General features: G+C 38.0%; 2 protein-coding genes across 2 annotated transcripts in view; one reads left to right on the top strand and one right to left on the bottom strand.

Moving 5' to 3' along the window:
• LOC114528307 (E3 ubiquitin-protein ligase HERC2-like) overlaps positions 1–25,625 on the bottom strand; it is a 37,950-nt gene that overhangs the window by 10,705 nt on the left and 1,620 nt on the right. Inside the window, exons 3-40 of the mRNA XM_028549941.1 lie at positions 24,740–25,003; positions 24,063–24,342; positions 23,748–23,918; positions 23,219–23,416; positions 22,877–23,031; positions 22,117–22,262; positions 21,616–21,729; positions 21,365–21,536; positions 21,007–21,280; positions 20,695–20,898; positions 20,317–20,548; positions 19,658–20,053; positions 18,796–19,143; positions 18,314–18,453; positions 18,090–18,126; positions 17,834–17,925; positions 17,490–17,716; positions 16,784–17,043; positions 16,481–16,629; positions 15,858–16,175; positions 15,369–15,542; positions 15,119–15,252; positions 14,592–14,895; positions 14,237–14,428; positions 13,929–14,118; positions 13,209–13,406; positions 12,608–12,843; positions 12,329–12,473; positions 11,848–12,041; positions 11,487–11,708; positions 10,977–11,142; positions 10,413–10,636; positions 9,950–10,246; positions 9,457–9,717; positions 6,124–6,235; positions 5,506–5,725; positions 4,881–5,205; positions 4,353–4,550 (exon numbers count right to left, since the gene is read on the bottom strand). Coding sequence (XP_028405742.1) covers positions 4,353–4,550; positions 4,881–5,205; positions 5,506–5,725; positions 6,124–6,235; positions 9,457–9,717; positions 9,950–10,246; positions 10,413–10,636; positions 10,977–11,142; positions 11,487–11,708; positions 11,848–12,041; positions 12,329–12,473; positions 12,608–12,843; positions 13,209–13,406; positions 13,929–14,118; positions 14,237–14,428; positions 14,592–14,895; positions 15,119–15,252; positions 15,369–15,542; positions 15,858–16,175; positions 16,481–16,629; positions 16,784–17,043; positions 17,490–17,716; positions 17,834–17,925; positions 18,090–18,126; positions 18,314–18,453; positions 18,796–19,143; positions 19,658–20,053; positions 20,317–20,548; positions 20,695–20,898; positions 21,007–21,280; positions 21,365–21,536; positions 21,616–21,729; positions 22,117–22,262; positions 22,877–23,031; positions 23,219–23,416; positions 23,748–23,918; positions 24,063–24,342; positions 24,740–25,003 — 7,969 coding nt within the window. The remainder of the gene's footprint in view (positions 1–4,352; positions 4,551–4,880; positions 5,206–5,505; positions 5,726–6,123; positions 6,236–9,456; positions 9,718–9,949; positions 10,247–10,412; positions 10,637–10,976; positions 11,143–11,486; positions 11,709–11,847; positions 12,042–12,328; positions 12,474–12,607; positions 12,844–13,208; positions 13,407–13,928; positions 14,119–14,236; positions 14,429–14,591; positions 14,896–15,118; positions 15,253–15,368; positions 15,543–15,857; positions 16,176–16,480; positions 16,630–16,783; positions 17,044–17,489; positions 17,717–17,833; positions 17,926–18,089; positions 18,127–18,313; positions 18,454–18,795; positions 19,144–19,657; positions 20,054–20,316; positions 20,549–20,694; positions 20,899–21,006; positions 21,281–21,364; positions 21,537–21,615; positions 21,730–22,116; positions 22,263–22,876; positions 23,032–23,218; positions 23,417–23,747; positions 23,919–24,062; positions 24,343–24,739; positions 25,004–25,625) is intronic.
• On the top strand, positions 7,117–9,208 carry LOC114528316 (probable glutathione-independent glyoxalase hsp3103). The gene is made up of 3 exons (XM_028549947.1): positions 7,117–7,323; positions 7,884–8,136; positions 8,671–9,208. The coding sequence occupies exons 1-3, from the start codon at positions 7,165–7,167 to the stop codon at positions 8,946–8,948; spliced, it is 690 nt and encodes a 229-aa protein (XP_028405748.1). The 5' UTR covers positions 7,117–7,164; the 3' UTR covers positions 8,949–9,208.

Here is a 25,625-nt window from a genome sequence, read left to right as displayed (position 1 = left end):
TCTAACAATTAAATTGTTATGGGTGATTTCAATAGTTTTCTTTTTTTTGAGACACCCTGTACATCGAGAGACAACAGCTTTATAGATCCGCCTTAAATTCCGCGTTGTTTACGTGGCGAGGCCAGGCACACCCATCGCTACAAGTGTCCAAAGTTGCGCAAAACTTGGCAGCCACAGTGACCACAAGTGTCAAGTGTCTACTTGATTGTTTAGCAATATTGTCTTGCGTTTGTCAAATGCAAAATACGACGTTTGTAAGGGGTCAATTTCGTGCAAGCGTCTAGATAAACAGGTTTTGCGTAGTACAGAACAGAACATCAAAATCGTCGAAGAATTCAATTACTTCCAGCTGTAATCACACCAAAAAACTACCTATACACCTGCACCTCAACCTGTTTCGAATGAAACTTTATTTTGCCAACTATACTATGATTGATAATTATCTTCTTATGCATGCATTGGACAGTTCATTGCTTGATTTTCTTTTCAATTATGACCGCGGTTAAGCCGATCCGCCAAGGTCGAATTCACACAAATGAAAGGAAAATCAAGCGAAATATTTTGTCCAAACGAAAAATTCCGCCAGGTGGAAAATTGTATTTTCCGTTGGACCGTGTGTGAACAGGGCGCTAAAACGATAAAAGAAACGAAAATTGTTTTGGAAACGACCTATATAAGCCTTATCATATAAGCCACCCACTCATCGTGTAAATTTTTCATATTGTGTTATAATCCAAATAAAAATGTGAAACATCTGATATTATTTGCATATACAAGTACGTAAAAAATTTTCTTATTCCATAGAATCAGATAGAGGTGTAATCACATGCATATAGGAATTATCTTGAATGCAGGTCAACTAATGGGACAATGCTTAAATGCAAATTTCTAGCACAGTATATTCATCGACTAAGTGACGTGAGAGCGCAATACTGGTGACAAATTCTGACGTTTAACTAAGTACATATAGCTCAGTACGCCCTGTCTATCTACATTTACAACAGTTCTTTCTTTCGTTAAGCAACCGCGATGAATCCAACGGACGATCAGATAGCTTTTCGTTTACGAAAGCTAAAAACACATTTCACTAGTATGGATATGAATAAGGATGGGTATATTTCCAGAGAAGACTACGAACTCATGGCAAAAAGAACAAACGAATACAGCAAAGCCACTGGCGAGCAAGCTGAATCATGCAACAAGGCATTTCGGCATGTCGCAGATGTTCTTGGGTTTGCTCCAGGAGTAAAAATTCCCAGAGAGGAGGCAATAAAGAAGGCAAATGAAATGCTTTTGAACGAGCCTTGGGAAAAACAGAAGGAAATGTGTTTCAACGCTTTCAGTATGATTTTTGATGCCATTGACCTCAACAAAGATGGCCACATCTCGCTGAAGGAGTTCAAAATTTGGTATCAAATGCTTGGTGTTCAAATTTCAGACGAAGACAAAGTCAAGTCTTTCAACTTGATTGACGTGAATAAGAATGGTGAAATAAGTCGCCAGGAATTCCTCGAAGCATCGTTTGAATATTTACACGGAATTGAAGAGAATGAGTTGTCCAAGATACTTTATGGACCTTTACTTGATTAACTTAAAAACACGTTGTAAAAGCTTTCTTTTAAAGTTTAATGGGACCTCACCACGAAAATGTGTAAGAGGCCGCTTATTGGATATGTTAATGGGGACTTAATATACTATCACGGACACGTCAATGCACAATCATTTCAAACATAGTTATACGTTACATTTAAATTCCACAATAAATGATTTTCCTAAATTGTAACCAACGCCTATAACTTCGTTTTAGGGGCTGATTACATGGTGTCTTTTCAGCCCGGGCTGAGTTTCAAACCGGTGCCAAAGTATTTTTCAATTACATGGCAAGTTTCAGCCCGGGCTGTGTGAAATTTGTAAAGGCTGGTAGTAGACCTACTTCGATTCTTCAAGCTCTTTAAAATCCCGAATGACATGGCGGCCCGGGCTGAAAACACTCCATGTAATTAGCCCCTTAGTCAGTAGAAAGAATATACTTTCTAGTTACTCCGGCGTGAGCGACGGTGTTGAAAATTCGCCTTAGCTTTGTTTTGTTTTTGTTTGTTTTTTTATTTTTTTTCGTCGTCGCAAGTGGGTTTTGGCGCGAAATGTACTAGTATTTGAAATGTGTATGTTTACCGTATTTATATCTACGTCACAGTTTTGTCTTCCAAGAGTTATGGTGCACAGCTTTGCCTAATTTTCCGATGCGCGATTCGATTTCGCTCGCATGACACGGCAATTCCTCCAAGAGGAACAAATAAACCGTTCTTTTGTGCTGTTCGATTAAGTTTAGATTTAATTGGGGTCAGAATATATTTAATACATGTAGATTCTGGTCCTATTTTAATAATATCGCTGCTATTTCGCCCTTTAACAAGATGTGGTCGTGTATGGGCGCGTTGACACGTCGCAGTTTGCACAGGATTGAAGATTAATATAACTATATAAGCGCGAATTCTAAAGGCAAAGTGTAAGACAAAGCGAACGTATCATGCGGTTTATTCTAATAGTGTCTTCGTATCGTTAAGGCCCTGTTACACGGTGCAATTTTTCTTGCAACTTGCAATGCAATTCTACGTCTAAGAGATGTAAATTAGTAAAGAGTCTGGCAGAAGAAAAGTGCATGAAGTGTAATAAACACAAAAGTTTCGTTGTCCCCAAATATACATCTCTCAAAAGTAGAATTGCATTGCAAGTTGCTAGAAAAATTGGACCGTGTAACAGGGCCTTTAGTGTATTGTGCAGTTTTCCAAATATCAATAGTTTTGTACAGCAACGAGGAGGAATTTCGTTTTAGACCAATCAGCATTCTGATTGGCTTAACCTGTAAATGTAAACAAATTAATGAGCCGCATATTTCCAGACAAAATTCCTCCTTGTTTTGTCAGTGTTAAATCGCCAATTCTTCTCGACACATTCCCTCGAATATAAGTGGGTTTGGCTTGGCAAATCCTTTCGCCATATTACTGACTATCCCATGCACGCTGCCACCATGCATGTAATGTTCTGTCTCCTGTCTCTTTAATATCAAAAAGCTAACCCTAACTACAGTAGGTATGAGTTACCTACATAGGAACCTAATTTACATTATAATAATTACTTGCATATAATAATACTAATTAGCTATGCTACAATAGGTACGCCCTGTTCATTTACAACTTTTCCTTCGAAAGCAAACACACCGCGATGAATCCAACGGACGATCAGATAGCTTTTCGTTTACGAAAGCTAAAGACACACTTCGCTTGTTTAGATCTGACTAAGGATGGGCATATTTCCAGAGAGGACTACGAACTCATGGCAAAGAAAACGAATGAATACAGCAAAGCCACTGGTGAGCAAGCTGAATCATGCAACAAGGCATATCGGCATGTCGCAGATGTTCTTGGGTTTGATCCAGGAGTAAAAATTCCCAGAGAGGAGGCAATAAAGAAGGCAAGTGAAATGATGTTGAACGAGCCTTGGGAAAAACAGAAGGAAATGTGTTTCAACGCTTTCAGTATGATTTTTGATGCCATTGACCTCAACAAAGATGGCCACATCTCGCTGAAGGAGTTCAAAATTTGGTATCAAATGCTTGGTCTTGATATTTCAGACGAAGACAAAGTCAAGTCTTTCAACTTGATTGACGTGAATCAGAATGGTGAAATAGGTCGCCAGGAATTCCTCGAAGCATCGTTTGAATATTTACACGGAATTGAAGAGAATGAGTTGTCCAAGACATTTTATGGACCTTTACTAGATTAACTCAATTTTGATTTTATTGAGCGTTTCTCTTGCCTTGTAGATCGTGTTAAATACTAATTCATCAATAATGTTTATAATTTATTGATACGCTTGCTATACAAGAGCATTCCATTCGTTAACACAATATATACGACATTTTTCCCTGGGTGTGACGTCATTTAATTAGATTTAATTATAAGACAAGATGGCGGACATCTCGTCTGTTCCAACCTGGTATTTCGGGAACTAAGCAAGATACGATAAAACTTAAAATACAGTTTTCGGAGTTCTTCTAAATAAGACAAACTAATTTTTATTACCAATTTCATTTAATAAAGTCTTTGTTTACTTAGTGCGCGGTTTCAAAGATCTGTTCACCCGACCCAATTCGGTTACTAACTAAAAAGTATTGCTTAGTGGCGTAGCCAGCCTGACGATTTAGTCATGCCTTACATTATTATCACTATTCATTTCTTTAGAAATTCATTGTTGTCACAGTCAATGAACACCAAAATATTAGCATAGCATGACTAAATTGCATGTCGGGCTCGCAACGCCACTGGTATTGCTTCATACCAAATCCAACTCACCTCTTGCACGTTTTCAAGCAACTTTACCGAGTGTTCGTTTTCCTTCACATGTGTCGTTTTCACTTCAACCAAAGACTCCAATGATTCTCCGACTGATGTAACAACAACAGATGGTGTATAACTACTGTCTGATGAATCAACTGTCATCAATAGTTTATGAATCAGGATGTCAGGATATAGCTCAAGATTTATCCAATGCTAGGCAAAAAAAGCAAAATTCGGTATTATACCTATACATTAGTTTCACATGTTTTGGGATAGTCATGTGTAGTTTAATAGTTTCGGGCTTCTCTAAGACTGTAGTTCGCAGAACTGCAATATTCTAATGATACAGTACGAAAAAAATCCTTTGTTGATACTTCATTGTATCACCTCAACCGGATCATAGCGACACGTAGAACTAACGACTTTGAAACAAAGGAATACGCTGCGGTTCCGCCACAATACGGTTGAAGTGGAAAAGAGACCTAAGTGAATAACCGAAATCACTGATGTGCCCCATCAGCATGCAGCTTTATACAAACTGACCTTTCCTTGTGGTCCAGAACTTTGCCAATAAGAATCAGTTCCATCAAAGAGTCTTAACTTAAGTCCTTCACGAGAGGATACTGTGATTTGTTTAATACATCGTGTCCATTCCTTGATCAGTTCTGTACGTCGAACACGTTTTTCCCTCCTTCTTGTCTTGCCAGACTTCCCAACGTTGACAGGTGTACTGTCTTCCTCGGGTAAACACAGAAAAGAGTGTTTGTGTGAACGAGTTTCAAAGCAGTTCTTACAGAGGTCGTAGTCAGAGCATACTCTACATTTATAACGTGGTCCCTCCACTGGATGCATATGACATGAGAAACACCTGGTAAAAAATAGCGAATGGTATAAGAATTTGATTGCAAGAATTTCCTTTCACGTCAAACCAGTTCACTGCGTCAAACTAACTGATATGCAGTGAAGAAAGGAATAATATTAAACACAACTACCTGACTCAACCTAAATCTACGTACATTCTATTTTGTGGTCGGTAGGAATGAATAGTAGAATATACAGAAACAAAGAAATCAGTTTGTGATGCTTTTTACATACATCAGGCAGTAAAAAAGTTTAATTAGGGGGCTAGTTCCTCCTGTACTTCGGAAAATGCCTCAGAATGACTTACGTTACACCATTATGCCTGACTGGCACGAGTTCCATCTCACTCTCAAGTCCTGTCCAATTTGCTTGTTGTTCAAAATCCACTTTGACATCTTTGCCATTGCTACTCACTGATATAACAGTACCAATACTTGCATGATTCACTGTTCCCCACTTATACTTTGGTGTGGTCACAGAGGCTTTGACCCTTACACGATCTCCGACTTTGAAAGGACGACCGCCAACTGGATAAAAACGAAAGAGAAAAAATTAACTTTTCCAACCGTACCTTTAAAGACAAAATTGAACACGAGAAGCCGTAATTCGGTCCCTCTTCGTCTACTCAACATACTTCTCATACAATTATTCGTGTTTAATTTCATACTACGGTAATAGCTGTATACATCACTAACAGTATATACTTGTATATAAAAAGTTACTCTGACACAAATGTCCTAAAGTATATGCAAGTCGTTTTATAAGTTCCTCAGGTTAAACTAAAGACCCATATACCAGTCCCTATTACTTATTTTTCAAACTCCAAAGTAAACGATTTCGGTTATCGGATTGAATAACTGATTATATATAGTTAAGAGGTAACTACCCAATACATCTGTAATTCTCATTTTACTAATATTCTTACCAGTGGTATCAAATCCAAGCAACTGGACATGAACATATCTAACCCAGTACGTGCCACCTTTTCTTTGCCAGTTTACTTGTACATTTAAATCATCCAAACCATCACGATCAAGCTAGCAAAGAAAGAAAAATTCTCATGGTTAGCTTTGGTCTCATGTTTATACAGTTCAGGTCGATCAGGGTTCCTCGCGATGCACCCCAAAAATTGCTAATTGACGCAAATTGATTGAAATTGAGGTGAATGCATAAATAGTACTAGCATCGTATTATGATAAGCGCCGCGGCGCCTATGAATGTGTAAATAAACGCCATAAATTTTTTTTTGAACGCGCTAACCGTTGCATAATTACTTAATGTCTGCCAGCTCTCTTTGCTGACAGCTATAATAAAATCCTTGAAATCCATATTTAATCGTTTTTTTTGCATTTTTTATAGCCTTTTTGCTCTTTCATGTCTTAACCGGGCATATCTATTTACAAATTCTAAAAGAACTACTTTTCAATATTTCCACGCCTTATTTGGATAGTTGTATGGTCAAAAATGTCCACGTTTGAGTCTGGAGGGAGATACAACGAGCACGCTAGAAGCGGTTCATCATTGAAAGCCAACTTTACATGGTGTATAAAAAAAACGCAACACTAAATCATTACGTATATCCGATCTTTTGTGATCGAACAGAAAGCGAATATACATGAATATTTGCGGGATTTTTTACATTCTTGTTGGGCATCAGAGATCAAATAATTTATGTTAGCATAAATTTAATATTGTTTCATTTCTAGGCCTTGCAGTACATTTGGGGATGCGAGTTCCTGTTTTAAATGAATTAATGATTTACTTAGGAGAACCTTTGTAAGGATACAGCTATATTACTGTATGCGCCAAATTTCTATACGAATGCATGTATGTCGCAATCCACGCTTTGATACCTAATCACGCTTTGATACCTAATCTGTGGGCGTATTAATTATTTACATTATTCGAAATATATTAGTTCTGAAGCAGTACACTAGCTATATATAGTGATCGTCGTATTGCAAACATGGCTGTGCTTTTAGTTGTAACAAACTGTGGTGAAATACCCGGCATAAATCATAAAACAGGCTGGTATCTTCCCGAGGTCGCCCATCCATATAAAGTCTTTAAGGATGCCGGTATCCCCATGACAATTGTCAGCCCTCGTGGCGGCAAAGCGCCATTGGTAAGTCTGCAGTATATTGAGTTTTCATTTATATATTTGTCTATAAAATTCACTTTTGCCCACTACTTGTGGACGTCACAAGTTCTAGGGAATATCTTGAAGGGGTCAGAAGATACGAGATGTACTATATCATCTTTACATCCAGAAGCGGTAGTAAAACGTCGCTGAGTCGCCGACCCTTTATGTACACACTCAAGTCTCAAATTGCACCAAATTAACTGTGATCAAATCAATGTGGTATAACAACTGGCTAAAACACTTCTCAACGATTCGACCTAACTCCTGAGGGACGTCGTCGTTATAGTAACTCTACTGAGAAAGTCCCTCGGGACTCAGGTCGAAACGTCGAGACGTGTTTGGTTGCCTACTGGTTATATTGGAACTTATCCACAAATCCTGTATTTACAGAAAATAATTTATGCTTTACAATCTATTTATAACCAGGTCACCCTCTAGATCTTACTGTTACCGTCGACACGATAATTGATATCGCATTATAGAACGATCTGTTTATATTTATATCATTAATTTATAACTCCTTTTGTGCATGTTACCAAAAGGACCCTGGAAGCGTGGAAGCTTCAAAACAAGACCCAGTCTGCACATCATTACACGCAGATAAAAAATGGATGGAATTATTCGACAATACGTCTGCAATAACTGATATTGATATAACTAAGTACAACGTGATATTCTTCGCTGGTGGTCATGGACCTATGTTTGATCTGCCTCAATGTGAACCGTTGAACAATGCAGCAACAAAGATATATGAAAAAGGTGGTATAGTTGCAGGTGTATGCCATGGAGTTGTAGGTAGGCTTCTGTCGACGTTCCGCATGATTAATTAAAAATGCATACTTGCATGCGGACCCACGCAGCGCGAGTTCTATACAGGGTGTATAAAAAACCCCGGCAAACTCTTTCGCAATCAAATGTTGATAAAAGTTCACATATTTTGGAGTGATTGTAGCCAAGGTGCGTAAAAACACGATTCATCATGCTCGGGGATGTATTGTTAGGGTTAGGATTAGCAAGGAAATCCCGAGGAAAGTGAATTTTGTACATGAAAGAAACAAATTCAATTTTGTGGCTATTCGAGAAGCAAGGGATTAAACGTACTTTGAAATCCCAGAAGTATAATTAATTACATTGAAATGCTATTTGCAATATCTACTGCAAATTACGGTGCATGTTTGTACTTTTTTGATACACCCTGTTGTATATATGCCCCACTGAGATACAGTGAACACAAGATGTACCCTAATAACCCTGAGCTTTTGAGCTGTTTTCAAAAATTCACTATTCGTGTCTTTGTAGAGAAAATCTAACGATAATTTCTCAATGTAGGCATGGTCAATGCGAAACTGTCAAACGGAGAATGGTTAGTTAAGGGTCACAAAGTAACATGTTTCACCAACGAAGAGGAAGACCTAGTTAAGTTAAGTGAAGTCATGCCCTTCATGCTCGAGACAGCATTGGTAGAACATGGAGCCATATTCGACGCAGCCCCACCATTTCAAGAGAAAGTTCACGTATCTGATCGTATCATAACTGGCCAGAATCCAGCATCAGCCACACCAGTTGCACAACGAATGGTAGAAAAAATGAAAGAACTCAAGTTTTAAAAATCCTCATAGGCACAACGCATGCAAGAGCTCACGTTTTAGGAATCCTCGTCGGTACAGCACTTCTCCGAACAGTAGAATCAAGTAAATGCACTCATCTTAACGTCCTAACTAATAGTATAAAAATAAAATCGCTGTGCAAACATTGATTTAAGCCATTGGTATTTTTTCTGAGTAAATTATCGCAAGTAAGTTTCCTGAGAACGCCAAACATTATTTATATGTAACTCCTCCCTTGGGAAAATTCGGTCAATTCACCTATGGAATGTAGTCGGTCGTTGATAAAGCAATACTGCACTGGCTTTATTGGCGTTTCGCTGTCCAAATACAATGTCAACAACTATATAAAGGGTTGTTCACACGATCCAATTTTGTCGCATCTAATTCACTCTTGATGGATATTTTATGGTCTGTTGACTATCCATTATTTCATGTGAAAACATCTACTCTCACACAACTCTCGACACAATTCTCATCACAACTCTCGTCTACATCTTACGACTCTTACCTTAACCACTTTTCCAACGTCGCCTTCATGCACCTCCTCGTATGTTCTACAACACTTGACAGTCATGCCAACCTGCACCTTATCTCTGACGTACTTCGCGTACTCTTCGTTATCTCGGAAATGACTTCTATTCTTATAAACAACCGCCATTCCATTACAATGTTCACTTGACGCTTCGCCTTCGCTCAGACTACTGCTCGAGTTACCACCGCCATCTTCATTATCTGAAGAGATGCATTCCGTCTCTTCAATCTCAGGAATCTGACAAGAAAAACAAAGGAAACATCTCAGTTTCATTTGAATGTAAGAATGTAAAAAAACATTGAGTGATTTCTATATGTTGCCAACATAGAGAAAGTTTTCTACATGTATGAGTTTGCGGGTTCATTGGTATACCTTTTTAAGTACGTATCATCTCAAGTGCAGGATCTATTGCAATGTCAACTGCAAATTTACATATTTACCACAGAAGTGTCTTTATTTTTAAACGTACCTCGGGGTGGTCTAGCAACCAAGCGACAACCATTTCGGGACGAGGGTGTTCCACCTTAAGTTCCTTGACAGCATATTCTACATGACCCTGAGGAAATCCCATTTCAACACATTTCGCAATGACTGGATCGGATACTTTCGAAAGAGATCGTCTTCCCTGCACTGGTGATTTACCACCCTTTGGGCTCTCACCCTTGTTGTTGCCAGAGCTTGTCGGACTTCCAGTGGTATCCGCCTCACACGGTATTGGACTGTATGCTTCTGCAGCCAGATATTGGCAAGTGGAAAGGGCGGCAGCCTAAAATGTTTGGTAAGAACAAGCAAAAACCTTACCTTCTCTCGGGTCGTTAGGGTGCTTTTACTGCGCATCTTTTTCAAGTATTCTTGTATGATGACCGCAAGAGATTGTAGGAAGATAGACATGCAACAATAATTTTCATTATGGCGGATTATGAAAACCTTACCTCTAACTCTTCTCGACCAAAAATAGGTTTAATTGGCGACGGCTTTACCGCAGTTTGCATCAACAGTTGAAACAGCGTTTGCGATGTTCCACCTGCGGTCTCTGAGGAAAGGATGATCTTTCTGAGGTGTTCCTGAGGGCTCAGTAGAACACGAACTGCCTTGAGCAGGCCAAGGCATATTTGCTGTTTCCTTAATAACGCTGTATCGATAACGTCGAATACTCCTATTAAAGAGGATAAAATATATTATCATCACTACCAGAAACCATTTGTGTTACGTGTTAAACAAGTACATGGTGCCTAACACAACCATAATGCTGTTAAGTTTTATGAGGCGTATACATATTCATTTTAAATGCGCTGGTCCTGAATTCCACAAAATCTAAACCGATTCTCCTCAACACCCACCTCTCACACCAACTACAATTAACTTCAAAACGAAATGCTGTTTTCCGTTGTGGTCGACTTTTCATTGGGGGAAGGGTGCACTGCCCAATACTTTTGCAATATTTAAATGCGCACCTTTTAATAACCTAATTAATCAGTGTTTACACAATCGAATACCTTGAGAGAATGTCGCTCCAGATACTTCTTCATTAGATGCGGTGGTATACTCCTTCGTTTCCGATGTCAGTACACCCTCGCCAGTTAATCTGACTAAAGATGACCACATGTTCAACATACTGCCACACGCGTTCAGACGTTCAACACAAAACGATATCACAGGAATCTACGAAACATCGCATGATTAGATATCTACATTATAGTGTAGCTTTCTAGTAGATAACACTTGTTATTATTAGGACAAGTCCTGACATTTGCAATTAAGTTCTAATAAGATAAGTGAATGATAAAACAATTATTGAACGAGGTTGAGCAAAATATCGTGATTTGTCGGTGGCGAAGGCAGGGGCAAATAATTGATCTGCGAGATTAATATTTGTAGTATAAGAAAAGAAGTGGAAAACCTATGAAGGACAGAGGACAGAGGAGATTAATATTTGTAGTATCAAAAAAGAAGTGGAAAACCTATGAAGGACAGAGAACAGCCCTCTCTTATGCTTCATTACATACCGACTTCAGTTGTGTAATAGAACAGGTGTGTACTTCATTGCTTCCTTGACATTGCATGGTAATTTTACCATTAGCCGTAATACGCGAAACGGTACCAGCACCATGATCATTATGATGAACCATACCACCTAAACGTGGTCGACTGTCCACGCCACCAATGACAGCGAGAGCCGCCATTATACCTCCTTCTACAGGCTCATCCTCTGCATTTTCTGACATCGTCTAAAGAAAATTTGCTATCTTTTAATCAAAAATTTAAAATTAGAACAAAAAAGATCATGTTATTCAAAATACCCCGTCAAAATTATTGAGCAATGCACAGACCATGCATGCACTGTGCCAAATTAAACTGCTTACATACTTTAGCTTGTGATGCAGTTTCGGCGATGGAATTCAATCTTGCACTAATAAAGTCGTTGATAAAGTGATTCCAGTAATCAAATGAATGAAGATGACGAAGCAGTACCACTAATTCTTCAGCTACTGTACTGCTGTGTGAAGCTGTTAGCGATGCTCTCGGTTTAGATCTTCTCCCTTGCAATCTCTTTTTTCTACCTTCAAAAGGTTTTTTGAAATATGAATCATTATACTGATGCTGCTAGCCATGCCTATACAAGTACTTTCGAAAGATAAACATCCGTGCCAATCATTGATTTTATGTGTTCAAATATTCAAATATTTGATTTTATGTGTTCAAATGTTCATGATTTCATCAATGAATGTATTTCCACTTACAGGGCCGTCGCCAAAAGTTTAACTGGGATGTGTATACTGCATATTCATTCGTCTTACATGCCCATTTTACATTTACATTTACAAATGTTGGAGATTCGGGTACTCACCATCAAAAGGGAGCATTCCTGTACATGTCATCAAGACACGACCAAGCAAAGTGAAAAGTTTCTCAATCAACGTCGACATTTCTGCTGAATAATTTTCTCCGTCCCATGAAGGAAGAACAACACGCATCAGTCGTAATGTAAGAATCTAACATAAAAGCACGTGGATATTGTTCAGTCACAATTATTCAATAGAAAGTGATTACGTTTAGGAAAGTAATGCCCTAGCTTCTGGAAACCGCTTTTAGGAAATTGCAAAAAATTGATATTGATGTACAGTACCTGTTTCGGTAACTGAGTTATTAATTTCGTCTCCTGCAGTGTCTTAAGTTCGGCATTAACCGGACTACAAAAGTTTGCTTCTCCCAAATTACCGCCCACAATACGTAGAAATAAACTGATCCAATGGGAAGAACTGAAGACCTTGCTTGCAGATGAAGTCAATGTTATTCCACGTATACAACCTAACTTCGCCCATTCATGATGTTGTTGTTGATAGATTGTATCTTTTTCATTTTCTAAAATAAATATTACGCATCGATAAAAAAATTACGGTTGAACAAGTTCACACGAACAAGATCTATTAATACATGCGATAAGATCACTGATCTGAAATCAGTGGATAGGATGAACAAAAAGAGTTTCATAAGGCAAAAACACTGATAGGAAATTTATATCTTATCTTTTCTGCGATTTATTTCAAATTTATTCCCAAATTAATTAATCAATTTAAGGTAGCTCGATACAGTTTTTCGAAAATTTTAGATGCACATTTTAAATAGGGATATTAAGCATCTAAATATATCGAGAAACTGTATCGAGCCACCTTAGTTATTGTTCACCAAAAACGAATCATGATATTGCGTGTAAAATAAACACATACCTGAGCTCCCTTTATCCAAAATAGTCAACAGAAGACCAGAAACAGTTTTCAATGCATTGATTGGAACATCCTCAGCATGAATACCAGTTGAAATAATTAAACAGCGTAATAATTTTAAGGTGGCACGACGTATTAGGACAGTTGGATGTGTGGATAACTTTCCGTCATTAGATGATCGCATGTTTCGTCTTTTGTCAACTGCGTATAAATATCCAAAATTAAATTTAATGTCGAAGTACGTTAATAAGCTGATATAAGTTCCCCATGCATCCTCACATAGGCGTAAATGTCTTAATTTTGAATAGAAAGAAAACAACAAATTCACAAAATCCAAGGAAAAAGGCAAATACTATTAGAATTTAAAAGAATAGTGCTGAAAATTCTTAGGAATCTGCCATTCGTAAGAAAACAAAGGCGGCAACAAAATATTGTGTGAAATTATTCAAAAGTGACCTGAATTTAGCAAAATACTTCTATCTAACGATTTATTTTGCAATTCAAGATCGCGCGGCCACGGCAAAAGCAGTTAGGAGCGACATCATTTGACAATTAACAACAATACCAATTCAATCGCTTTTTACTAAACCATTTCTTTTGAGTCTCTCTTTCTTTAGATTTTCTAACGATTTATTATAAAATGCCATTTTTAAGCGATTTGACAACTGCATTAAAGCCAAATATAGTTTAACTATTTTTTTTATAATTTTTAGAATGCATTACCTGGCTTAATCTCTTCCTCTTCCTCTTCACTACTCTCGGGTATTGGAGGCGGTCCTGCCAGTTGTAGATCATATTTCCCTTCTTTTCCCATACGATAGGAGTTAGTACAACCAGTATCCCACTGAATTCGTACCCAACCATCTTCACCAAGTTCACCAACAACACGACCTTCACCCGGTGGTTTGCCATCCTGAAATGATGCGAAGTCTCAGGAAAAATCCCGAACATGCAGGGACCCTTATTTTGTCGCCTGACGACGGCACGTGTAAACGCCTATAAGGGAATACAATTGAATGATTGCAACATACTTGATCGCCCCATTTCCAGTCAGGACCTCGTATCACTTTAGTTCCAACTTTCATCATTCGTGCCATTTCTGGTCCAACCGTTGGTAAAGGTGGAGGTGAACGTGGTTTCTTGTGTTCGTCAATAATCGATGCCGCTATCATTTCATTGTCGTCATTATTGTCATCAGATGGTCCTGCTAGCCGTAAGATTGTCTATAATGTCGAAAATGGAATTCGCCTCAGTAACCCAAACCCCAGTGTCAAGACGATGGAGTCACGCATAGCACATCCATGAAAATTACAATCATTAACAGCCAAAATTCAATCTCCATTAAAAAAAAACAATGTGACTGTCAACAAAGGACCGGTGTCTTACCTGTGAAAGAGCAAGAACGCCAGAATTGAGCAGCAAGCTGACTCCAGCAGCAGTATGTTCGACAGTTAGCATGGCAAGTGTAGCCATCATAAAGCGAGCACAAGGCAATACACCCAGAGACATGTCAGATGTAGATCTTCGTAAATTATATTGTGACTTCTTGTAAGTATCGCCTGCTTCCAACACGGAGTCTCGGAGTAGGTTTATGGACCACTGGTCAATCTTTGTAAAGGCGTTGTCCAGTACAACTTGATCATAAGGAGGAATTAATTTTACATCTGAAAGGTTTCGTGGCACAGGAGACCTAAAACGGAATACAGACCTTAATCTGGATAAGAATGTATCTCGACGTCACTCTCTTCATTGTCCATGCAGTAAGCTATGACTTTAGAACTATACACACACTTGTTCGACCAAAGTAGATGCATGTATATACAGTCGGAGAATGATATCTCGATATTTTTCTTCTTCTAAGAATTTACCACTAATAATTTTTCACTATAGCAAGACAATTCACGTGTACCGACCTTCTTTTTAAAGTATTCGTTGACAATCCCTGCCACCCGCATAAAATGGCGTATTTGACAGAATCAAGTAAGCCTTTATTTATCAGTGACAACAAAAAGTGAGTTCCTTCCAAACGAAGCCGTGCTCTTTTCACCTAATAATGATATATTGCAATTTCTGTTCTGCATTCTATTTCAAGTATTTCTACTCACATAGATAAAGAGCATCATAACAATTCTCACAAAAATAACTAAATTTCTCTGCATTCACCTGACACTCCATTGCATTCATGATCTTCTCGAGGTTTATTTTCTCTTCCTTTAAAACAAAATCTTTAATATGATTCATCAATACTGTGGCAGAAGAACTGTTTGTCACGCGTTCGCGAAGCCATTTGAATTTCTTGATATTTGTCAGAGCTGCCGTCGGGACCGTCAATGAGGCCTGCATGATAACATTTTCAAAGTAGAAAATACAACTTTAACCAACTTCAGTTCTACACATAATGTCACTTAACATCTCTTCCATAATTATATGTATTTTCCAATCTCTACTTTATAAAGAAGTCTTGGAAGGCATTAATGAACAGTATTGGCCAAAGCAACAAATTATGAAAAACTTGGTTACCATGGCAGAACTAGAAATGTCGATATCACCACCGAAATTAAGTTACTTTTAGCCTAAACCTTTTTATAAAACAAGCATTTTGAGAATACAAAACTTTATTAAATTAGGAGATATCCTATTATTTTCGCGCACCTCTTGCTCTTGTTTAGACTCCTCCAGCACTGCCAACCTTAGTGCAACGCGTTCAACACTGAAATCCTCGTCTCTTTCCATCTCCTGACTTTCTCGACCTTGCACACTTCCTTTTTCACCTTCCTTAGATTTCCTGTTTTCTTGAATCACTTGAGACACCAAACGTTTCCATCGAGGAATCATATTGAGTAGCCTGAGTTTAGATAAAGCTGCCAATTCACCCGACACGGCAGGTCGTAGTATTTGAAGCAGGAAATGACATCTCTCCAGCGCGGGAATACACACTTCTTCATACGATCGGAAGGATTCTTGATGAGACTGAGGAAAAGACAATTCTCATGACAAATCTGTGTGTTGGGGTTAGAAGAACGGATGGACGAAAGAATGTAATAAAAAAGTATGAACTATACTAAAAGGTCTACCATATACACTGTGCTGTCGATTTGTATTATATTTCGTTTTTGTCAGTCTTAGGGTACCTTGCTGTGCAGAGAGGTTTATTAAGAGGGGTTTGATACCGTAGAGAATATGACCTCGAGTTTAAAAAACCCAATATCATTTCTATCAAAAAAGTTTCTTGGCATAATTTATCACAGTACACATCGACAATTTATTATACGAACCTTAATAAGATTACATTTGGCTTGATGAGTAACTCTTAAGACTTGCACTAAGGATGCTGGATAATGACTGTGTTCTGTAGATGACGACAATTCACCATCGGGTAATTTATCCAGGTCTTCATGTTCAATCAACGATAGCGCCATAGGAACTACAATGACAGAATAATCTTTGTTTACTCAATACGTCGTACTGTGGTTCAAATAAAAAAAATGGAAATGAATCATAAATCCTCTCGAGGCTAATGATATTAAACCTTCGCCTCTGATGTCGCTCACAAGACTGTAGTGGGGTATTTTACATACCAAGTTCCTGATGTTTTAACAAGCAAGCAAGGAACAACCGTCCAAATTGTTCGATAGGATGATCAGCAGGAAATTCAAGTGGCATTATTATTCTCTTTACATGACAACAGCGTTTCACCAACGAAAGAAACTTCTCAACGCTGTTGTCTTTGAAGTTTTCAGACAGGTTCGTTATGAACATTTTAACGGCATCGGAATGTGGAGCATGCGCACCGTCACGATGAGTTCTCTTGAGAATTTTCTGGAAACTCTTCTGTCCGCTAAGGTGAAGCAATGTCATAAGAATCACGTGTCTTTACAATGACGCGCATGCTGTAACTATACATTTATTGCAAGTTAATGAATATAACAATCTCTTGAATGAAACATTTTGAACACCAAAGAAGCTGTGTGGATACAGTATATTCTCAAAGGGGCATTAAGTAAGATAGCCTTACTGATTTTTCATGTCGACCAGTTATATCGCCAACAAGCGAATGTCTAGAAACGCGCACATGCATTTAAGGACTACAAAATCCAGGAAGAGATCTTTCCTGAATTTGATTTCCCACAAAAAAACACAAACTTGAAAAAGGGGCAAGCAATGTAACTTATTGTTAGTTGTACATTACCAGAGAGTGAATTGTGAAAGTGACTGTTTAATAGTTCAAAAAATTGAGTACCCTAAATCCCAAAATTAACTAAACAATAAAAACAAGCTTATTACCCCTCATTTTTCTTGTCTTTTGCTTGTGGGACTGCATAACATGTCTCTAGACCTCCAGCGAAGAAATCACTAGTCAACCATGGATCACAATCTTCTTCATCAGCGGTCATTGCTATTCCCTGGCACAGTAGGTGGGCATGGTGACCAAGAAGAAAGGCAAGTGAACGTTCTGTGTCTAGTAATGGTGCCAATACTGATGGTGCTACATCACATTGGGCTTGTTCTTCCTGTTATAATGAACATAAGGTGATGCGAATCACTACTATTTCACTTAATGCAATAAGATGTGAATCACACCTTTAAATCGTTATAACACAATGTTAATTTGAATATTTACGACAAACCTCCATGTAAACACCAACACAAAATGCCTGCATCATGTCTCTTGCTTCACTCGAGTGACTGGCTCCTTCAAATGCTTCTGTAGCATCTTGAGCTAAAAATAACAAACCAACAAATAAAATTATTTATATTCTAATTCCACATTGGAGGTATAATACTCTTCTTCGCGATCTGAAATAAAAGGCTTTTTCAAGAAAATTGGCGCGGAAAAGGTACAAGAGTAAAAGTTGAATAAACGATCGAGATCGTAGCAATCACCTGCATATTTGGATAAAAGTTCTTTTCCACACGGTGCCTAGCAAGCAAAAAACAAGCGTTATCACTCAAACATTTATGGTACAGTACATATAGGGCTATTGTTTTTTTAATCACGTACTAATTACAAGGCGGATAGACTAAATAATAGATTAAATTGTTCCTTACAAGATCCATACCCAAATTCCTATACCCTATGTAAATTGTATTAGAAGGATTTAACATACTTGATCTTTGAATTCTTGCAAATCAAAAACTTTGCCATGAATAACAACCCACATTCCACCTTCTTTATTGTGATTTTCCAGATCAGCTTTTTCAATCACAACTTCGGCAGAATTGTCGAAACTCATTGACGATGAACTCCCTAATATATACCAACAAACAAATGAAGTTATTTCTTGAATAATTCAAAATATAATCATTTTCTTCTTCTAATGCAGGTGTGGATCGCAATTTAAAGAACTTACAAACCACATAGTTCATATATAAAAAAAACACATCACTGCATCCACCATGCAGCAAAAAACGCAACCAAAGAATGCACTTCTTTATAAACGCTATACTTTAGAACCCTTTCCAAGCAAGTCACAAATTACCGTCAGTGAAGTCGGAAACAAACTAATGCACCGGATGAATGAACAATACTAAATATTCTCTCTCTCTCGGAAGGCATTCTTTTAGATGATTTAAATTATTGTGTAATTACCTAGACCGCCTGGCCAAGCCAAGTCTTCACCGTCTTCCAGAGCTATGTTTGGCACCAATTTATTAAATTTATCTAACAACTCCAGGAGATCTCGTAAAACAGGAAATACGGAGGAAAGTCCAGTTCTTCTACCAATATGTGTGTGAAGTAGTAAGAGTGATGTTATAAACTCGGGGAGTAATACGGCAGGCATTTCTTGTTCGATGATATGAGAGATATGTGGAAGAAGATTTGCAGTATTTGCATAGTTGTGAGCTTGAACTAAAACCTGAGTGACATGACAACACAATAGCTGGATGTACTTGTTAAGAAGACTAAACGAGCCTCGAAGTTGCTCGTCCTGAAGTTCTGAAACAAAAAAGAAATCAAAAATTGAAACTGGAACATGATAACATAAAATCGGCTAGCATGCACCACCGTGCACAGGGTGGCCTACAATTAATATTAAAGATAAAGATGTCAAATAGATTTTCCTTGTCTTTTTAACAGTTTTAAAATCGAATGTTTATCTTGCTGTCTTTCATGATATGTTCTGAATTCTGAATTAGAAATCGATGATCGCGATCATGATACTTAGCCAAACCTCATCACATGCACTCTATGCGTTCACTACTAACAATATATACACAATCTAACGTCAATCTTACATGATTAATCCTTAATTACATTTATTAGATTTATCGATTGGTTTAATATTACAGTATAGGCAATAATACAGAAATGTTCATAAGAAGATACGAACAAAGCTGGTCATTTTTGTGGTAGACGTTTGTTTTCCCATTGAAACAGCTATAATTCATGCACCTCACACGAAGGCAACGAAAAATGCACTGTTAACAAGCAATGAGCTAATGAGACACACCTTTATCACCGCCGTTTGATTCACGATCCGTCATGAAGATCGTTAAAATGCAGCCAACAAATAATCTTTGCAGTTTTAACAACAACTCCATAATTGCATTACGATTTCTTGTCTTATTGTCCTCAACTGGCGCATCGGATCGCGTTTTATTCGCATGAAAACGGGATAAGCATTTGTCGACACAGGTCCTGAGAAGTTCACGCGCCAATTGTAATAAAGGCGTACTGTTCGATATGTCTGAAATACCACCAGGGTTGTCGTTTTTGTCCTGGGACAATTCGCTTTTTACGGCATTTTGAAAAGCTCTTTCCAAATTGCCCTCAACCATGAGACTTTGAATGAGAAGATCTATCATGAAATCACGACCAGAGCCTGTATCTGTGTTATCACTGGAACCTATGAAATGAAAAACAAAATTTACCACGGAATATAGAGATCATGAATATGCACCCTTCAACTAATTAAGCTTCTAGCGACGGCCCTGGCAACAGTGTACTGTTCTTCTAGCTGGTACTGTCAAAAGCATTCTTCTCATTTTTAATTTGTTACTTTATATATAAATAATCCAATTTTCATACCAAATAAAGCACGAACTTGGTCTGTGGTTAAAAGTTAACAAATAGCATCACTTCAGTTGAAATCTCACGGTGATAACTTACCAAGTTTCTCAGCGAGTAGTTCTGATAATGTCTTAGCTCTTTCCTCCGTAGTCGGTAGAAGTAATGACCATCCACTGTTTAACGTTCCCTTGGCAGCATCTTTGACAGTACTCAAAACACCTTTACTTACAGCTAACATAACAACTTGCTGTCTTAAAGACTGAAGAAGTTTACTGCCAGCACCAAGACCAAGTTCATCACCACTCACACCTTCACGAATAGCTGTATGAAACTAAGAATATATCACAGTGATATTAGCTGACATGCGGCTTTTGAGATTTTAAACATTTGCGTTAACCATCATGCTGTAGATGACAAAAGAAGAGTGCAATTACAAATGTAAAATAAATATAAATAAAATATTATACATATAGATACCTGTAATCGCAAAAGATTCAATGCGGCCACGGCAATACATTCTTTCTCCTGAGCGGGTGGTGGCCAATCTCGTGTGCCATCTAAATCCTCGCTCACTCTTCGCAACAAAGCATCCAGATGCTCAAAAGTCTTTTTTGTAACATCGACAACATATGGAGCTTTGAGACCAACGCAGGTGTTCTTCCCACTTGACCATGCGAAACTCTGCAAAATAAGACCAAGGATACTTTCGTAACGGGAAATTGAAAACGCAGTAATTATGTAGGCTGTCACTGTCACTGTCACAAGTAATGATGATGTAGTCGAGTCTACCTGAGCTGGACCACAGGCAACATATTGAAACAATGTTCCTTCATTTGCTTGTACTTCAGTAGGAGTATCCTTCGCCTCTGAGCTTGATATCCCCAGTTGTCCTTTATCATTCCCACCCCAGGCATACACCTTGCCTTCACCTGTCAATGCAAGACAATGAACTGAACCCAAGGAAATATCAACGACCTCCTTTCCTCGCAACGCTTCAATCACTTTGGGAAAACGGCAGTGTTCATCAGAGCCATGTCCAAGCCTAAAATCATCACCTTTTCCCCTGAAATAAATAAATAACATTACCGTTGGTGCACGAGCAGAATTGGTATATGTATATCCAGGCCTTAAACAACAGTTCACTCACCAGGTCCATATATTTCCTTCTTTGGTAAGAACGAGAGAAACTTGACCACCGCAAAGAACTTTAACAACATGTTCAGTCTGGAATTTATCAACTAATTTCGGCGATTTGCAACTGTCACTTCCGCCTCTTCCAAGTTTACCATAGTCACCATCACCCCACGACCATACCTTACCTGATGAGCAAAAACATAACTCCAGTGAATGAATTTGATATATGCATATTTAAACGGTGACCAAAATGAGACGACCTACCATCTTTCGTGACAGCTAATGTCTGGGCATCGCCACTACCACAAGCAACATCAACAACATGATGACCTTTAAGACCACTCACCAGGGTTGGGACCAACACATCTTCACTATTGCCTGGAACGAACCATACAACGAAGAGCCGTAAGCGTTGATTTCCACTTACAGAGAAATTATTAGTTATCAAAATATTTGCACATTCAATTTGAATTTTGACTGTATTAATGAATTACTCCATAAATGAAGTACAGGACATGACTGAAGTGGAAATTTTAGGAAGTAGAAAGTCGAAATTCATCCTAAGGGCCTGTTTACATGGAGCGAGTTATCCCGGCTAGGCGAGATAAAAAGCGCATCACATGAAAGGTTTAACTTTATTAGTCTTTTATTATATAACAGTTTTCACCTCGCCCAGCCGGGATAACTCGCTCCATGTAAATAGGCCCAAAGAAGCAAAACAAATGTATAGTGATGTAATGTATAGTAAATACGATACTGTCTTACCATGGCCGAGTCGACCATAATTCCCACGACCCCAGGTATATAAATTTCCTTCAGCAGATATGGCAGCACTGTGCGAACTTCCACAGCTAATTCCAACGATATTTTTACCAGACAGAGCAGTCACGAGAGTTGGTTCTTCTCGAGAACTAAACATATTAAGAACAAAACAGGTTTTCTTGTCAAGTTGGCATTCTCTGGCATGGTGAACAACCTTTCCCTGAAAGCATTTAGATTTTGATTCTTTTCGCCAACGGTGTTGCACATACCGTACAATTACCGTGGTTACAATACAAGTAGAATCAGGTTTACGTGTTGTACTGTAATGCTCGCTGGACAGGAATACTATATAATCAGGGGCTGGTTGTACCTGTTGTACATATGTACGTAACTGTTAACTATTGTATAGTGAGTGAAACCAATCAGAGTCGAGTATTTCTAAGTTTAACTACGATTCCTGCAACTACGGAGAATGTATAGTTCCGTACACGAAAAAGTTTTTATTAACGGCCGCTAGTCATGAAAAATGAATATACTTACCGAGCAAAATAGAGGCACGAAAACAATCAATAATGAAATTCACACATTTAATAAGGAAGTAAGTTTCAGTAATGAATATTATATAGGTTATACAATGCACTATTGCACGTGTGGGAAAATGTAGTATATGACATTGATAACACATAAAGTTCATGTACTGTACACTCTGTACTGTATACGGCAATAGATAGTTAATTATGTCAAGATAAAACGAGCTACTTACTTAGTATCTCCAAGTCCAAGTGCTCCGATTTCTCCAGACCCCCAACTATAGACCATACCTACTTTGCTCAAAGCCAAATAATGCCTTGCGTCGGAATGAGATGCGAGTTTAATAATTTCAGCTTTACCCGCAAGAGATTCGAGCAAGGTAGGAACCTAGAGGGGTAGAATGAAACAAAATCTGATGTAGGCAACTTTTAAACAGTGCTCTCACTGTCTCACAATTTTAGTATGCATACTTTTTACTGTGGGGAAGGATGCTTTGAATGCATGACTGGGACAAAGAACATTTGAGAAATATATCAAATAATTGTCTTTTTTAATTAATAGATAACTATATTACCTGTTTTTCAGCATTATAAAGTTGAGAGTACACCTTGCCATCATGTGTCAGTAAAACAAACGATCTTTCACCACAACTGATTTGTTTCACATTAAGATCAATGAACGCCCGAGAATGAACAGGTGTCGTGGAACAACCATTGTTTGAAACACCGACGAATCCCCAGCTGTACACGTTTTGAGAACCATTTGATTGCACCTAGATAGTTGAGGAAAGAACAAGTATTATTTTAATCATTGTTTTTATCATTTCATTTCACTAGCATGCAGCTCAGTTTAGTAGTTCAAATATACTTCGGAACAGGAAATCTACACAGTCATCGACCCGTCTGTAGGTGGAAAGTGATGAAAGTGGAAACAAAATCATTCTTCTCAGGAAACAAGTTGGAGAAAAGGCGCCGAAATATATCACAGTTTAGTGTTGATATACAATATTTACTTTAACCCAACATTGCTGACAATGTCCAGGGAAATATGACAGTAACATCTATCTTTGTTATACTGTAAGACACTTTAAAAAAAACCCTTACTCCTGAAACATTTTTTGAAGGTAAATGAGACGTTGAAAAGCTATCAAGGTAAGAAAGTATCGTAACAGCAACTTGTTGAACATCGAGTAATTCCAAATCGTCTTCAGGCAATGATGCATAACGAAGAAAACATTCCGTTGGACTGATTACTGGAAGAAACGAAGGTGATGCCTAGAAACGATAAAAATTTCATTAATAAAAGCATAATCTGTAAATAATATTTAATCAGGAAACCTTTTCGTGTAAATGATATTTAAGAATAAGTTTCAAAGGGCGTCTATGACCTAGACTCTGAACTATACAAAAGGTACAAACCTCGTCCGATATTCGTGGAGCGCCTACTTTGCAGTAAGATTCAGAGAGTCGTTCGAGACGTTTCAATATCGGATTCAGTGGAGCCGTGGTACACGAAGAGTTCTTCTCGTTATCTTGGCCACGATCCCACAGACGGAGTAGCAACAATACTGACTCCAAGATGTGGTTTAATGATCCTCGTTGGAAAGCTAATTCAAGAAAAATGCCCAAAGCCATGTGTTGATCCATTATGGGTACATTGTCCAAAGTTCTGTATAGAATACCACCTTCATTGCTTCCTCTAGAAAGAGTAGTGACAGTATAAAAATTTAAATATTGATACATACACATGCACCTACAGGTCATATAATACTGAAGTCTAATTGTTTGTCGTGACAATTCAACCATTCTGGGGCAACTTTTCTTGTACTTTATCATTCACATTTTTATAGCAATCGGTAATATCGGATCATAGACAATAAATTTTGTTCTCGCATGTCCCACTTCAAACATTATTCTTCCCTAATTATGTGTAATACGCGTGATAATAAACTAATATGTAATAATAGTAAGGAGTGGGAATAGGCTAGGTTGCTATTACTACCAACCAACACAGCTTATATATAATATGATATTCTTACAGTGATGTGCTGCTATCTACTGTACAGTATATACACAGGTTTTATAACAAACATTACCCTGATACAACAGCTTTAAGAAACATTGATACTCTTTCAACAGTATCGATCCACACGGGAGAGACAGCTTCTTCGTTGAATAACAAACATTCTGGTAGACTCTGCAAGGCTTCGTGAGCCTCCTGAAGGAACTCGCGACATATATCAGCATCTTCGCCCGACTTCCACGCTCGACGTAAAAACGCACAGGCAAACGAAAATGCGGCACGTGCACCAATGTGCGCCAGACCAACTGCTGAAGATGCAAGTTGTTTTTGGGTGGTTCTGGGAAAATAAAAAAGCAAAGAAATTCAATTTAAAAGTTCTATTTGTTATTTCAGTTTGAAGGCTAGATAACGCTATCCAGCGGATAGCAGTTGGATAGTAATTTTATTTACCGTTGTAGAAACCACAGATGAGATAACGTACACTCAATCACAACTGAGATATACATACTGTATCTCATGTGTCGTAATTAACAATTATCGAATGAGGTTGAACATGATATGAAGAATTATCAAACCAAAGTTTGTGGTTGAACATAATGAAACGTGAATAAACTAAATAAATGGAGCATTCAATGTTAATAGTGAATAGTGAAGCTCTACTTTGAAGGTTTTAAGAAAATTCTATGGTTTAATCTCGTGTTGGTCCAAATTCTCAAAAAAAGTCCTACAGTACTTGTGCAGCCCATATTGTCAACTGGGGCCAGTTGTTGGAAAGGTGGATAAAGTTATCTACTGCCGCTGCTATAAAATAAATTTCAACTTTGAAATTGGGAAGTTCAATCTTGGTCATGCTAAATGGTGATAACTTTATCCATCTTTTAAACAAGCCCTACCAGCCCAAGCAAGTACCAGCCCTAGCTTTCTTTCCAAAACTGAGAAACGTTTAGGTTTTGACCAAA

The sequence above is a fragment of the Dendronephthya gigantea genome, unplaced genomic scaffold, assembly GCF_004324835.1.
Source record: "Dendronephthya gigantea isolate DGI-Jeju-01 unplaced genomic scaffold, DenGig_1.0 000001F, whole genome shotgun sequence".
In the NCBI taxonomy this organism is placed as follows: Eukaryota; Metazoa; Cnidaria; class Anthozoa; order Malacalcyonacea; family Nephtheidae; genus Dendronephthya; species Dendronephthya gigantea.
The sequence above is the reverse complement of the archived record's forward strand: the minus strand, read 5'-3'. Positions and strand labels throughout refer to the sequence as shown.

What these genes read in the sequence shown, in the direction of transcription:
- LOC114528316 (XM_028549947.1), top strand. Translation starts at nt 7,165, where the DNA reads ATGGCTGTGCTTTTAGTTGTAACAAACTGTGGTGAAATACCCGGCATA. An exon ending in GTGGCGGCAAAGCGCCATTG is followed by an intron (nt 7,324 to 7,883) that starts GTAAGTCTGCAG and finishes TGTTACCAAAAG; the next exon opens with GACCCTGGAAGCGTGGAAGC. An exon ending in TGTATGCCATGGAGTTGTAG is followed by an intron (nt 8,137 to 8,670) that starts GTAGGCTTCTGT and finishes TTCTCAATGTAG; the next exon opens with GCATGGTCAATGCGAAACTG.